General features: G+C 30.9%; 1 protein-coding gene across 1 annotated transcript in view; it reads left to right on the top strand.

Annotated features, from left to right (window-relative positions):
* The first annotated feature begins 4009 nt into the window (after positions 1-4009).
* Positions 4010-17098, top strand: part of LOC111395381 (multicopper oxidase LPR2-like) — a 17838-nt gene continuing 4749 nt past the window's right edge. The window contains exons 1-4 of the mRNA XM_023021353.1: positions 4010-4155; positions 4276-4375; positions 4680-4737; positions 4930-4997. Of these exons, the coding sequence (XP_022877121.1) occupies positions 4010-4155; positions 4276-4375; positions 4680-4737; positions 4930-4997 (372 nt within the window). The remainder of the gene's footprint in view (positions 4156-4275; positions 4376-4679; positions 4738-4929; positions 4998-17098) is intronic.

The following is a 17098-nucleotide window of genomic DNA, read 5'->3' as shown; positions in this document are numbered from 1 at the left end:
AATTTTTTACGAACAAAGTGACAATCAATCTCATTATACTTTAACGTTCATGAAAAACAGAAGTTGAAGCTCAATTAATAGCTATCTTTTTATTTTTTTTTTTATTTTTTTTTTTTATGACGGGGTAACCTGCAACCGCTACCTTTCGCATGCGCACTAGGTAAATCCTTGGGCTATAACCTGCAAATCGAGCCAGCCAAGTAAATCGCATTAGGCAAGCACTATACAAGAAGCTCGACCGAGAAAGTATTGGTAGAGGGAATCGAACTCATGACCAAAGACTTCCGCGCTCACCTACTGCACCAACTCGGTCACCCCATGAAGGGCTCAATTAATAGCTGTCTTGTTAGCATGGCTGGTTGTGCATGCTGCTATTGACCCGTACTCAACCTCTGAGAAGGAGCGTGATATGATAGATTATTCAACATATAATCAACCTTTTTGGTGAATGTCCATAAAAGAAAGTAATACATCCAATTGTTCAAATGAGTGAATTTAATTAATTATAACACTTACTACGTGGACCTTACTAACATACAACCTGTTAAGTTTTGCAAACTTTCAATATTTTGGGTCGAGTAATTGGGTCAGGAAGAAATAGTAAAATATAAAAACTTATGAAAAGTAACAAATTTGGATCCAGAATCAGTACCAATAATTCCGATTCAAGAATCAACCCAAACCTGATCAATTTGGATTCTTAATTTATTTTTAATTTTGAGTAGGACTACAACTTGTGGTTTCATTCAATTCAAATTTGAAAGATTCGATTTCGATTAAAATATCTCTTTATTAGCATTTCAGAGCATCTCCAAAGGAAAGATACTTGGGTAGAATGGTCATACATCCTACGTGATGCAACTGTATAATGAGGAGTCATCACCTTATCGGATGGTCCAACCTCGTCCAATGAGGTGAGATCATCTCGAGACTTGAGTTTCTCTCTCTTCTCACCTCAAACCCCAAGATGACCTCACCTCATTGGGTGAGATTGAGCCATCCGATGAGGTGACGACTCCTCATAGACTATCGCACCATGTAGGATGTTGTATCCTGTCCAATTATTTCTCCTTCTAAGGTGTCTTTATTTATAAAGGGCATTTTATGTATTATAGATTGACTTTGTTGAAAGTTTAATGATCTCCAATAAAATTCACACTAAAAAGTGAATAGAAATGAATTTACTAACCAAACATGGTGTTTGGTGTTTCGTTTGTGTTAATCCAAATCATCATTATCAAAGGAAGAGAAGTTGACTTTTTGTTAGTCGGTAAACACAAAAATTGTACAAAAAGGAACATGTGACAGTTAGTGTAATAATGAGTAGCATAGAAAACTAAAAAAAATGCTTCAATACAGAATACCCAGATTCACCCAAGAATCCACAGGAACGTTAAGTCTCTTCTATGGACCAGAAAGACTCAACGTTATCATTAATCTCGATACTCTTTCAATAGATTTCACAAAGAAAACAAACGCTCTCTAAACTGATTAAAGAGAAAAACAAACATCAACACAAAAGTTGAAGTCGAAAGAGAAAGAGAACATAACTCTCTAAAAAACCCTTGAAAGAATGAAGTGAAAAAACTCTGGCATTCCATTTTCACCAAGGAATATATACATTGAGATTAAGGCATCAGATCATCCAACTGTCCAAAGAAACTTGCACTCTTGACATAAGGCAAACAACCAAAGTCGCATTTGCCAAATCCGTTCTTATCAGGGTCAATAGGTGGGCTTGGGTTTTCATCCGGGTTTCATTCTGTTTTATCATTGGGCCAAAATATCGAAACACGGGCCAAGTCCGTATCATCATTACCTTACTTATTGGGCCAGAACTGGCATTATACCCTAATACGGAATTTGGGAAATCTTCTTAGCTTATAAGTTGAATTACTATTTTTGACTTTATTTCCAGGTTTTAACTATTCCTTTGGTACGGGCTTTTGTTAATTGTTCCCTTTGTTATAATCTATTCTGTTTCAACTTGTACCGTGTATTCTACAAAATTTGTTGTGTCTTCATATTTTGGTGATTTGTCTCCAACACGTGCAATATTTTACAATTGGTGGGGTGTCATTATTATTATTATTATTATTATTATTATTATTATTATTATTATTATTATTATTATTATTATTATTATTAAATTACATTTCAACTGTCAAGTTAGATAATTGAAATAAAAGATGTACAAACAACTAAAGCCATCGTCTCCGATAGTATCACTGGATTCACTATTATCGGCCACCACATAAAACATGAATAACACATTATATGTTACTATGTGAAACTACTTCATCACCACCACCACAAAACTTGAGTATTATTATGAAACTATCCCACACCATCGTCTTGCCACGACCACCACCACATGGTGTTACCCGTTTCAAATCATTCCACACCATTATTATCTTCAATCTTCAATTTCTGATTTAAAATCTAAAATTTACAAAAATCTACCGTCATTGGGCCATTGAAAAGTCCATCACCAACACAAACCATTCTCATCATAATCATTTCCGGTCTTAAATATGCAAAAACACACCATCACTTAGCCTTCGGAAAATCCATTATCATCTTTACCAACACAACAGCATCACCATTCAATTTACACAAAAGTTTATGTAAAAAGAAAAGGACTTATAAACTCAATACAAGATGGAATGGTTTCAATTAAAGAATTAGGGAAGCAGAGCCGTTTTCTTCCACTTGAATTTTTGGCTAAATGAAATTGAATCCTCGTTTGAGATCCATTTTCTTAAAAATCATTTTCAACCACACATTCATTCATTAAATAATTTTTTTCATGTAAACTTAAAATTTTTCCTACAATTGATTACACATTTTCCAAAAAATTTATTATTACAAAATTTATTTTTTTCTGAAAAATGGAGCTCAAACATAGCCTGAATATGGTCCATTTGGTCTACTATCCGAAAAGTGTAAATTACACTGAGTACTCTATTTAAGATATGAATTCCAATATTACATTTTCACATTTTATACTCCAAACATACTGACATTTTATAAGTAAAAAATGAAAAACCAAATCCATCTATGCTTCCCCTTATTTGTGCTCAAAAAATTAGATCAACAAATCTTTCCCTTTTTAAATTCCTAATTTCAAGGTTTAACTTCTTCCTTGATTTATCCAAGTTTCCTTCAATTGCATTTTCTTAACCCTAATCCCTAAAGTCAAGATTCAACGTCTTGTGTTCTTTGTTGTCCACCATAGATTTGACTTCGATACCAAAAAAGAAGAAAGCCACCAAATCCCACAATAATTTATCTCTTTTTATTTGACATGATTTTTTATTTATTTTTTAGAATTTATTATATTGTATATTTTCCCCTTGAAAAAGCTATTTTGGCTCTCCTTTTTCCCTTTTATTTATTTATTTATTTATTTTTTGAAAAACTATAAATTGCTAGTCGAAATTTTATAATGCATAAAGATCGTTCTGGAACATTCTAGTGATTGCTATGTGAACTGCAATTCTCTAATAACCCCATGGTTTGCTAGAATTTTGTATTTGGAATTTAAGCTATATTTTCCTTGAAAACTTTGATCTTGTGAAAATTTAATTTATCACAATTAGTGTCTACTGTTCCAAATTTAGCAACAAATTGTGTCATTTGTAATATGTACGATGATTATTTCTTATACAATGGATTCCATGTGGCACTGCATTTTACTTGTGTTTGACTTAACAAACTTATTAGGCACGTTAATGGGTTATTTATTGAAGAAATTGAGCGAACTCCTATTTATAATTGTGTAATTATGGTGTTTGTATGCCAAAATCCCAAATTGAAGGAGAAAATAGCTAAAGGAAGGAAAAGATGACCAAAAGTACACAAAAAATGAATTCGGGGACCAAAGTGTACAAGTGTTAAAAGTTTAAGGACCGAATATTGCAAATTTTGGAGGGCGTGATTGAAAGAAAATTCAAATTTTGAGGACTAAAATGTACAAGTTCAAAGTTGAAGGATCTAGCATACAAATATGGAGAGGACCTGGGCTACAAATACTAAAAATGGGATGGGGTACCGTAGCAGCGCCGCAACGTCGCGGCGCCACACCTCTATCCCTTGTAGCCCTGCAGCGCTAATTTCAGAGTGTCGCAGCACCACGGCCGCGGCTAGGGGCCTGTTTGCCTATATTTTTATGGTAGGGATCATTTTGCAATTACAAAACACGGTTTTTGAGCCATTTAAAAGGCAAAATTGATCCATTTTTCTCTCGTTCTTCATTCACTTAAAAAACCCTAGCTTAGAGAAAAAATGGGGCAAGGAAAAAATGAGAGGAAATACCGCATCAAAGGGAGAAAATCTTGGAGAAATCAAGATCAAGGATCCGATCAAGGGACGGGTTTATTTCTTTGTCTTGTGTTTCACATTATATTTTTCTCAACTTTTGTGGTGTATTTCTTCAATCCTTTCATTTTTTGCCCTACAAATACAATGGGCTAAACATTTTAGTGTTGGGATGAATGAGGAACTTGGCTTAACTATATAAATTTCTTTATCCACTATTTAATGCTTATGTTATTGTGTTTTTACCATTGTTTTGAGTGCATTATCATTATTGTGGCCACTATGTGATAATGTTTAGTGATTTATGTGATAATATTTAGTGATTTGTGTGATTATTGAGAAATTGTTGCACATTTTAGACTAAGGTGGTAGAAACCCTAAGTTCCTATGGAAATGGAGATATATTCTTAATCCTAGGTAACCCTTTGAGTTATTCTCATTAATATTTAATGCTTTCGATTGTGTTTAATCGACATAGAGATATAGTAGGGTAAACTAATTGATTAGAGTTAGTTTCACTTGAGAAAGTAATTAAATAAAATAGGAAAATCAGGTTTGACGAGAAAAGTGAGCAATGTTCTATTGAATTGTTTTGAGGAATTAATTTAGTGACAGCCAAGTGGAATCATGAATCCCAACCCGATTATAAATCTAACTTTTATCATAATTGCAATTGGGTATTTCACTTGAATGCTTAGAATCATTTTCTTTTAATCTTCAAATTCAAAGATATTAATTGTGTGTGTCTTGACTTTTTTTCGAATCAACTCCCGTGTAATTGGAATAAACACTCTTCGAGCGATCGACTCGTACTAAAAAAGTCCACTCTATTACTTATACGCGACCCGTGCACTTCCGGTATAGTATTTTAGCGAACAGACATCCTCGATTTAAGATGGATTGTTTCTGAATTGAGGCAACACTGTAATATTAGGATTCATTTACATGTTCATTGGCAACCCAATTTTCTTTTCAATGACAATCCTTAAAAGCATGTTATTGGAAAGTTACTAGTTCGACCATAAAATCACCTAGAAGAAGGTGAACAGATGAATAATGCCGAATTAAAATTATCAATTAAAAGTAACAAGTTACATTTTAATTGTTTTAGATGTTTAGTTAAACAAGTCAATATTATCCTATGTTAAATTGCCACAATAGTCAATAAAGCAGTAAATAGCACCGGACTTATTGTCGATGGAGAAAATCATTCACAAGATTAAAAATCTCGGGACCAAGCCAATGACTTCCACTATAGACAATAGTATGATTCAGCCTAGAAAATCACTTGACTTGCTGATCTAATTCCTGCAATCTCCAAGGCCGTTGGAACATGCTTTACTCACACCTGCTCTTGATCTTCTGAAATTATTTATTTCATGTAGATCACCAAAAATACCTTGTTATTGTACTCTTCATGTGCTTCTGGTCCAACATCCCTCAATTTTCAATAACATTTGAAAATTATTAAAAATGAACATTCTTGATTATATTTAGGAAGTAGATGTTTTGGACTATATGATTTTGATGTTTTTTCCAACTTGTGATTGATTATCTCAAGATATAGAATTATTGTTTGATCTCCAAAGGATGTTATGAAAGTAGAATATAACGATCGACCATCATTTTCACGAATTGGGGTTTGTTTATAATAGAGAGGTATTTGGGTTGTATAAGATAGATAGAACTATTGAAAATCACGAACTAGGATTTCTTGAAAAATATCATCGGTCGAGCGATCATCGAGCAACATTGAACATATTTTGGACGCTCGAGCATCAGTTTGACGATAGGCTATCATAATTTCGACGACTTGTTCTCCATAATCCAGATTCAAACTCAAAGACTCCTAATTCATATATACAACACCCCAATAGATTCCTTAACTTGTACAACTTTTTTATAATAATCATTATCTCATTCTCATTCTATATTTTTTTTCTTATACCCAATTTTTCCGATTCGAGGGTTCGATCTAAGATTTATCATAAACTCACTCACGGGAATCATTTAAAGCATGCTAACAATAATAAAACTAAATGTTAGTCAATATTAAAAGGTTTATCGTTGGACATAATATTTCGTCCAACATCCAAATGACAATCAAAGAGACTTGAAAAAGCAAAGAATACGATCAAATCAAGAGTGCCATCAAGAAACAAGATGTGTAAGGTGCAAGGGGTACACCCACAATAGAATGATGTGTAAACAATCACCACCTCTGAATGAAACATGAAAGAGGAAAGAAGCTCTAGACTGGAGACAATTGCATTTTATTTTATTTTTTTTAATTTTAAGAAGCTGATTTCATAAATGCTGTATTCCATTCAAAAATATTGATTTTGATGAAAACTTATTGTTAATGAAATTGGTTTTGGATTCGAAATTCACGTCTACAAGTAATAGGGGAGCATTTTTGTAAATTCCAAATGGGCATAGGTATGGAATTTTTTTTTAAGTATTGCAATAAGATAGATGTTAATATTGTAATTCCCAATATTTTATTAGCATTGGATGAATACTTAACAATCTAATGTCACACAATTATCTTTATAAAAATGGAAGATGTCTCATGTCACATTAGAGAAATTGTTATGAAAAGAAAGGAAAAGAGAAGAGAAAATAAAAGTTAATAGACTTGTGTGTGTTTTTATTAAGAATCAAATCCAATATCTATAGAGAAGAATCAGGGATACAGCGGTAATAATTTTTAAAACTACAGGGATACAATTGTCATTTACTAATAGACTTACCATTTACAACACTCTCACATGAATGATACATTACAAAATATCCACCTCGTTAAAACCTCATCTGATAAAAATTCAATGGGACAAAAAAATCAAACGAAAAAAAGAGTACAATTATTTTTAGAGTATTAAACATAAATATTGTCTCATTAAAACCTTAGGAGGAAAATCCATTGGGATAAAACATAAGTGAAGGAAAATGAGTATAGCTACATGTTAAGGGATAAAATCCAACATCGAATAAAGACGGTAACATAGACTAACTTATAAGGTTTTCAGCTACTCTTTTTAATAAAGTTGATCTTTAAAGATGGAACATCAAATCTTAATATGATATCAGAGCCCATTAAACTCTAACGAACGACTCGATCCGATTAAGACTCAATAAATGAGCATATGGATTTAAAGATTGGTCAGTTCAAACGAGCCATCATCTTGTGAGGATATGTTAAGGGAATACTCCAACATCAAATAAATATGAAAATATAGACCAACTTATGATATATTGGGCTACTCCTCTTAATAAAGTTGACATTTTAAGATGAAATCTCAAGTCTTAACATAGTATTGGAGTTTATTAAGCTCAAACGAGCGATTCGATTCAATTAAGACTCAATAAATGAGCATACGAATTTCAAAATTGGTATGCTCAAATGATCCACTATCTTGCGGGACATGTTAAGAGATAAAATCCTACATTAATTAAAGATGGAAACATAGACCAACTTATAAAGATTTGGGTTATTCCTCTTAATAATGTTGATATTTTAAGATGAAACTCCAAGCTCTAACACTACTCCCCCTATGTTGATCAGCGAAAATTTTTGAGCCGATGCATTCCAATCTCATAAATCAATTTCTTGAATGTAGATATCAGTAGTACTTTTGTGAATAAATCAACCACATTGTCATTTTGAGCAAATTTGTTGAACATCAATGTGGCCATTCTTTTGAAACTCATGTGTATGAAAGATTTTTGAAGAAATATGCTTCGTCTCGTCACCTTTGCTATAGTCTTCTTTAAATTGTGCATTACAAACTGTATTGTCTACATACAAAATTGATGGACTAACTTTTATTGAATTAATCCACCTGATTTTTGGATATGATGTGTCATGTTTCTCAACTTATGCATCACAATAATTTCAGAATGATTTAAAGGATATTTTGGTCAATGATTGCATCATAAGTCTCCATGACATATTTGTTCCTCCACGTATAAACACATATCTAATTTGTGATTTCGCTTTATATGGGCCAGAGAGATAACCTGCATTTGATATCCCAATAAAGCAGATCCTGACTTTTGAGAATAAAATAATTCCAGAACATTGTACCTTTCAGGTAGCGAACAATGTGTTTAACATCATCCCAATATCTTTGTATTGGTATAGAACTATATCTTGTAAGAAAATTTACAGAAGAAGTTATGTTGAGTCGAGTGCAGTTTGCAAGATAAATTAATACTATAATTCAATGAGATATGTTACTTCAGGACCAAGAATCTTTTCTCCATTTTTAAGTGGACGAAAATGATCTTTTTCGCATCAAATGATCGAACAACTATAGGTGATGCTAATAGATGTGCATTATTAATATAAAAGGTTTTAAGACTTTTTCTATATATATAGATTGATGAACAAATAATCCTTTTGAAAAACGTTCAATCTGCAACTCAAGATAAAATTTGGATTTTCACAAATTTTTCATTTCAAATTCATTTTTCAAATAATCTAAAATTTTGTTTAGCTCTTTAGGAGTTCCAATTAAATTTAAATCATCAAAATAAATCGTCACAATTGCAAATTCAATATTTTGTTTCCTTTATGAAAACACATGGGCAGGCATCGTTCTTTTTATAACCCTCCTTCAATAAATATTCACTAAGTCGATTATGCCACATGTGTCTGGATTATTTCAATCTTTATAACGATCTTAGTAATTTAATTAAAAACATGGTTCTCAGACATATATCATTTGTTTCTAGCACTTTAAACCCTTTGAGGACTTTCATATGTATGTCACTATCAAGTGAACCGTGAAAGTAGGCATTTGTTACACCCATAAGGTGCATATTGATCTTTGTGACACAATCAAACTAATTAAGAATCTAAAAGTGATAATGTTCATTATGGGAGAATATGTTTCCCCATAATCAATTCCTGGTCTTTGTGATAAACCTTGAGCTATGAGTCGAGCTTTGTATCTTGTAATTTCGTTACCTCCATTTCTCTTTCGTACAAAAACCCATATTTATCCAACGGGGATTGTATTTTCAAGTACATGAACTACAAGCCCAAATACTTTCCGTTTCTTTAAGGAATATAATTCTGCATGTATGACTTCTTTGTATTTTAGTCGAGGAGTATAATTCTGTATGTATAACTTCTTTCTATTTTAGTCAATAATTTTTATGTTGACAGTCTTTTGACTATGGTTCAAGATCCTCATTTTGCATAATATTAAAATACATATTAAAGATGAAAATATTGTCTATAACAACATTATTTCGTTCTCATAATTTATGAGATGACATATAGTTTATTGAAATTTCATTATTTTCAGACATTAGTGGTTTCTCAAAAAATTTATTTTCAATTTTAATTAATCAAAATCTTTTCAAATATTATTTCCTCTAAAAATTTTGATTGGTTGATCTCATGTATCTTTATATTTCGATGTACAAAGTCTTTTGAACCAATTGATTGACCATACTGCTGACGTATTTGAGATTCACTTATTACAGTAGATTGTCCTTTATGGACATCAATTTTTGTGGAAATATTTTATACTGGTATATATGACTTTGTCACATTTCTTGTGTCAACAAATATATCAGATAATTGATTTGCAACCTTTTGCAAATGAATGATTTTTTCAACATCTTTTGGGATTTTATAATATGTTGTCTAAATACTCAACAAGAGATGTCTCCTTAATAGGATCATCTTTTCTAATTGCTCAATTTTCATGTGGAGATTTTTATATTAAAATCGATCGCACAGGCATACTATAAATTTATCAAATATATTATTAACTAATTGTCCTTCAAGACGTTAATTCGAATTGAAGCATTTAAAGTTGGTGTGTGAGATATTGTTGATCTCTTTGATAAGTAAATACATCTAAATGTATTATCTTTCGAACTTCTAGTTCAAAGTATATTTTTTGAGAATTTAGATAATAATGCATTTGTACAATATTTTCAGTTTCTTAGTTCCCCCATAATGCTGCGAGAATTGTCCAATCAAATTGACAATAAAAAAATAGCTTTATGAAATATTACCTGTTAGGGCTTGAGATATTATATAAGTATTCAAGCTATTCATTTATTCTCAACGCTCTTTACTTTTCATCTCAGTGTATTGCAGAGGATCAATTTTACATGTATTGCACCATCAAAATAATTAAATAAAAAATTAGGCTGTGATCATAAGTCAATTATAATATGGAGAATTATGATGTTGGCATAATGCGTACTAGCATTCCATATATAGAAATGGAAAGTATTTTGTTCTTAATTAAATCAATTGAAGGCTTTTAATAAAAAATAATGTTAAGCTTTTTATTGACATGTCAACTAACACTTATTAAAATGATGAGATTTATATTCCCTAGTGTTAACAAGACGCAGTCTTGATTATAAAATCTAAAATTTATGTTCATAATTTAAAATTTGAGCAATAATTTTGCAAACTTCAAGTTGTTAACACCATGCAATCATATAGTCTATGTATCAAATCTATTAGATACAAATAATATTTAGATATTCAACATGGAGGATGATGGGCCCTATTTATCACCCTGATTATTTTTCAAAAATATGGGGAATTGAATTCCAATTTAGCTATTGATAAATCAATTATCAATTTTTAGTAAAAAGAACAAACATGATATATGAATTTTTTTGGAATGAAGAATCTTCTAGTTCTTCGTTAAATGTCCATTTGAATTCTCATTTCGCATCATTATTATTAGTGATGATCCAACTAGACATATTAAACAAATTGAACCTCTGATTCAATATAAGATAGAATTCAATTTCTTAATTTCGAATAATATTATTAAACATTATACAATTAGATAATGATTAATGTCTACATGACATAAGTCATATATTTTCCTTAAGAAATAAACACAAATTCATAAATTGCATATGATATATTCTTTAAAACATGTGCTATTTCGAGAGCACGTTGTATTTTAATATTACTTCTTCAAAAACAATCTCAATATTCTTCTGAAATATTGGAATCATAGTGTTATGTTCTTCATGAGCAATAACATATTATTATTTGAAATAATAAATTAAATAAGAACTTACTTTTCAAGAGTAAAAACATAATATACGTTATATCATATTTAATTATGCTCTCTGGGAGCAAGCAAAATTTAACTAAATTATCAAAATATAAACATGTATGCAGAGGAATGGCACACGTAAAGAATAATAGTAATTTAATTCGTGTTTTTACTTAGAAATAGATCTATATTCTTCTTCAATATTGAAATCGTAATATCATACTTTTTTGAAACAATTAATATTCTTTTGAAATATTAATAATGTTGTGTTATTTCAGGAACAACAACGAACTATTATTTAAGAACACGAACTCTTCAGAAGCATGTTTTCTAATAGAATGTAAATATTTGCAAAGTTGTGCTTTTCAGAAGCAATAACAAAATATTGTTCAAAAACACGAACTTTTCATGAGCATGTTTTCTAGTAGAATGTAAATATTTGCAAAGTTGTGCTTCTTCATAAGCAACAACATGATATATTATCAATTGAAAATTTATAAAAAAAATTGAAAATATTTAATCAAGTTGAGGACATAAAGAATATTTAATAATCATCATAAACGTTTAATTAATATTATTGTAGATAATTAATACATATATCGGGACCGTTCCCCCTACTCAAATATTTGACACACTTATTTCAAAAATAATAGTGACGTTTTATATTAAGTCAATTCAATTAATCCATATTTGTAAGGCTTCATGATTTTTAATTTGTATGAAATACATGAAAATCGAACAAACCTCCAATTATTAAAAAGAAATTTAGATGCAATAAATTCCAGTTATAGAATCCAAAAATCACTAGAATTGATTGAACTTTAAATTATAATCGTGCTTTACGTCCAGGGCGCCACTATCCGCCCAGGGCCAATGTGGCCCTGGACATGTAGCTTTATCCTTTAAATTATCTTGGTGCCTATGTTGTTGAGGATGGGACATGATAGAGATGGAAATAGAGCTCTTTTTTGTTCTTTATCGTATAAAGCAGCATTCAATATGTATTAGTCAAAAAGCATTAGTACCAAAGTCAAAAGGCAATAGTCATTAGAAAGAGAAATTAGGAGGTTTAAGGTCAAATGCCCCATTAAGACACCTTCCTCTTTGCTGCATTAGTTTAAGAGAATTGAAATTGCTGAGACATATAAGGAGAATTTTTACGAGAATTAGAAAACATTCGCAGAGATAGAGAGAGAAGGGCTTGTTACTAGAAAACATATAGGGCTTGTTTGAGTCATATTATTTTCAAAAAAATACATTTTTTTAACGGTGATTAGACATCATTTCAACCACACATTCTTCAATAAAATAATATTACACTCAAATTTAAAACTTTTTTTCAAAAATTTTTAACCATACATTTTTCATTGATTTGACATGAATAATGCATTTTCTTCCTAGAATGTGGCTCAAACATGGGCATAATGTCAAAAAATATCTTGCGAATAGATCAAACGATTGCAAGTTTTCATTTCCCAAATAGTTTCATGATTATCCCAATCAAGCAATTAGTCAAGAAAATTATTTAATTATATGCAAATTCATGGTAATTGCCAAGTTTCAGATACAAAATACTAGAGATTTAAGGTCTAGTAATTTTGATTTAATTTGTAATATTACCTAGTCCTTGTATTATCCCCATTATTTTTTAAATATATTTTTGCCTTTCTTTTTTTTAAACACATATTATTCAATAAAATAATATTGCACACAAACTCAAAATTTTTTCATATTTTTTAACCATACATTCTCTATTCTACTATTCCAAAATGTATTCTTAGCCAAAAATAAAATAGTGTGTACTATTTCATAAATTGTTTTGTTTTTCTTGGATAGATGCGATTTTTCCCAAAATTTTATATTTTCAACTTCTAAACCCTAAAATTAAAAGGCCCAAATTGCTTTTTGCCCAATTTTTGGCACGCCTATTTATAGATTGTAAATTTTATGATATTATAATAAGTATCTAATGTGAGAAGTAAGAAGTTGAGAATAATGAAAGCTTGATTGTTTAATTTACAAAATAAAATAATTATTATTTTTATCTTATTTTAATTAATAAAAAATAAAATCTATTCAAATATTTCAATTAACATTATTATACTATTAATTAATATTATTTATTATTTGAAAATTATTTGTAAAGCATAATACAAGTTTCAAAATGAAAAAAATTATGTGTAATAAATTATGCGATAATATATAAAATATATTATTATAACAAATTGGATCTGGTTGTTATTGGATCAAATTAACCTATATCTATATTTACTTCATTTAGTTAACGGATTATCGGATTCGGGTTTTGATTGAATTATTGGATTAACACCCTAAATCAATTTTCCATTGATTTCATCGAATTCGAATCAAAATCCAATACATTGACCACCCTACTCGTACGTGGTCATTGATGGAAAAACAACAAAACTAGACATAAAAAAAAATGATTTTTTAACAATACTTGACCCAAGAGCTTTAGTAAATTACTAGTTCCTCGTTATTACAATCATACTACTTGTTGACCTCGAAAAGTGTACCTTCAACGTGACTAATAGATCCTGAGACCTCTCATGTTCGTGCAAGCCATATAACTATACACTTGGACAAACCGTTAGCCACACGTGGCCTCTTTCGACCGGTTGGAGTTGGCTACACCCATTCCAACGTCCAAGTCAACTGGAGAAGTAGATATATGAGTGTGGGATGAGTTTAGACGTGAGCCTCCAATGTAAAAAGAGGGTCAATTCGGGGTGTAAATAGTTAAATAGTGATATAACAAAGTTAGAGTGTGAGAGTCTAAACTTACATTAGTTTTGGAATGGCACCAATTGTGAGCTTTTATAGTAAAATAGGGTAAGTATGAACCGTTTGATGAAGAGACACGTGGTCTCATCCCGACAGTTGGGGGCTCAATTAGTCAGATTTAAGCTCAAATGCATTTAATGTTGTGATCATTTGCAGCCCTAGGCTTGATGTGTAATATTAGACTAGACTTGTTGATGGATTTGAACTGCCTATTCAGTGAGTTGTCATATCACCCACTTGCTACAAGATCCTGCATAAAGATCTCCCCTACGATCCCTCTACCTATCTCGCCTCATTTATGAGGGTTCTGCTTCCCATGGGAGTTCAGCAATAGGGGTTCGGCCAATTGCCACATGTGCAAAATGACGTAAAGTGTGGGCCTAGGTTCTCTTGCTGTGCGGTTCCATTTGGTAATGCTTAAAGTCTCATTGGGAGAGACGTAACACTAATCACATAAAGAACTGTGGAATTATCCTTGATGTGTGAGTAACCTTTGAATCTGAATTCTTATATGGACAGCAACTTCAATCTTGAACTTGAATCTTAAATGTTGATCTTCAATTTCAAACGTCCAATCCAATAGATCTTCTTTAGCATTATCTTCAAGCATGAACTGCAGTTGATGAGTTGGCACTTCAAGAAAAAATTAAGAATCAAATGTTTTTTAATAGAACAAGAAAACAAATTTTATTTTCTCTATATGGGATGCCCATAGATGAATTATCTGCTCTGGGCCACCCCTATCGTCCTTTTCGTGGTGCTGGGACCTTGTTCTCAATTCCATTCAACTTTTGTTTCTATTTTGTTCTTTTGTATACGAAGTCTCTTTAAACTACAATAATTATATACAGTCAAGTGAATCGACATCGTCCAGTATAATAATCAGTTTCCAATTTTCCATTAGAGACGAGAATCTGAGCTTTTAAATTATATAAAATTCACAGAAGTAATATAAATTATTTTCCTGCTATTTATATCTCTTGATTTATCACGTATACGTATTATCCTGTCGACGTCAAATAATTACATCAGGTCTAAATGACCTTTTGCGCCTCTAATTATTACATGCTTGCAGCTCATAATTTTTTAAATAGTTTCTTCGTGTTACAAATATAAAATTAATGATTCGAGAGCCCTAAATATTGAACCCAAATTTAGATTGTTCTCTAAAGAAAATATTCAAGTAGGCTCATTTGCTTATTGAACACGGTGATGGATTCCGAAAGCTAATCCACGTTGACTACTTAGTTTCATATTGGCTCCCAACATACTGATATGATGAGTATAATAATCTATTTTCACCCACTAGCATATCAAAGAACTTCAAGTTTACAAATATCAATCTCTACCACGTAGCACATTTCGATAATTAATAAGACAAAATATGTGCGAATAATTTTTTATTATGACCCATTATAGATTAATCACTATTTTACTTTGTTTATACTTGTTACGGTGTATTAATGTTATTACTCTAGAATGGACAATCATCATGGTCAAAACCAATTGCATACCCCAATTGGTAAAGTAATTAACCCTTCGATCAAAATAGAATGTCAACACGTGTTAGGCGGTCTAGGATAAATACTTTTAGATTGAAATATGAATTATATTTTTTGCACTTCTCTACGCAGATATATAACTCATATTATCACAATGTGATTGACGACCTTTAGTCACTTACTTGATTATGCTATGAACAATTAAATCAAAATAAACAAATGATATTTATATAATAGACAAAAACAAAATGTTATAATTACAGTTATGTCCTAATTACACTATTGAGTACATATCCTAGTAGTTACTTCTTTGATTTTATTTGAAAAACAAGTGAAGAATTAGTACTGCAACCAATGATGCTATGTAGTATTACCCTCCACTACCATTTGAAATGCACTGCTTCAATCTTTAATGAAGCAATACACTCCATTATCACTTAGGTTGATGTTAGACAAGTACTACCACAGAGCATTACTCATATTGCATTCCATCTAAAATGCTCGAACTACTAGAATGTTAACTTGTTTTGTCCTTGAAAGAACATAATGCCCCAGTTTGATTTTGTTAAAAATTAAACTTTTAGTATACTTTGATAAAAGCTAATGAAATGTGTGATTGAAAGATTGATAAAAGTTGCAAGTTTCATGAAATATATGCTTAAAATTAAACCACTTACTAGCTAAAAAAAATAATAATAGTAATAACTTCTCTTTAAACATTGAGTAATGATATTTAGCCCCCATTATTTTGATTTTTAATAGGGGATAGTGTTTTTTTTTTTATTGAAAGTTGTGTGATTAAAAATAGGAGAAAGAAAAAATTAAACTAAATTGAAAAGTTTTAACGGGCCAAACGGGGCTTAGTATCATAGATACTATAGCACCAGTCAACATAGCATTGAATGTTATTAAATTAAATGAGTCACATGATTATACATTTAATTGAACATGTTATGTGACATAAAATGAGCGATGTAATTAAATAAATCATATAATTCTATATTTAATTGAATATATTATTTAGTGTGACCTATACTCATGTTGAATATCAAATTAAGAAACGTTGATACCATTTAATTGTATTTATGGATATAAAAGACCAAGGAATGGACATAACATGTCATTAAACTATTGCAAAAAACTCTCATACGCGCCCTGAAATTGTATCGCTTTTTTGTCCTAAATTTTCCGGTGACATCGAAGCCCAGTGGCCACTCAGCGTGGGCGTGGAGCTTTATCCACCTTCACACCTGTGATTTTAGTTTCTCATTCTATAAAAGTCACATATATTTCAAGAATACTCTCCCACTCTCTCTCTCTCTCTCTCTCTCTCTCTCTCTCTCTCTCTCTCATGTGAGCGTCTATCAAGCCTTTGGTCTTCTATATTACACACTGACTCCTTTTTTACACTTCTTGAAA

This window comes from Olea europaea, chromosome 6, assembly GCF_002742605.1.
Source record: "Olea europaea var. sylvestris chromosome 6, O_europaea_v1, whole genome shotgun sequence".
NCBI lineage: Eukaryota > Viridiplantae > Streptophyta > Magnoliopsida > Lamiales > Oleaceae > Olea > Olea europaea.
The sequence above is the reverse complement of the archived record's forward strand: the minus strand, read 5'-3'. Positions and strand labels throughout refer to the sequence as shown.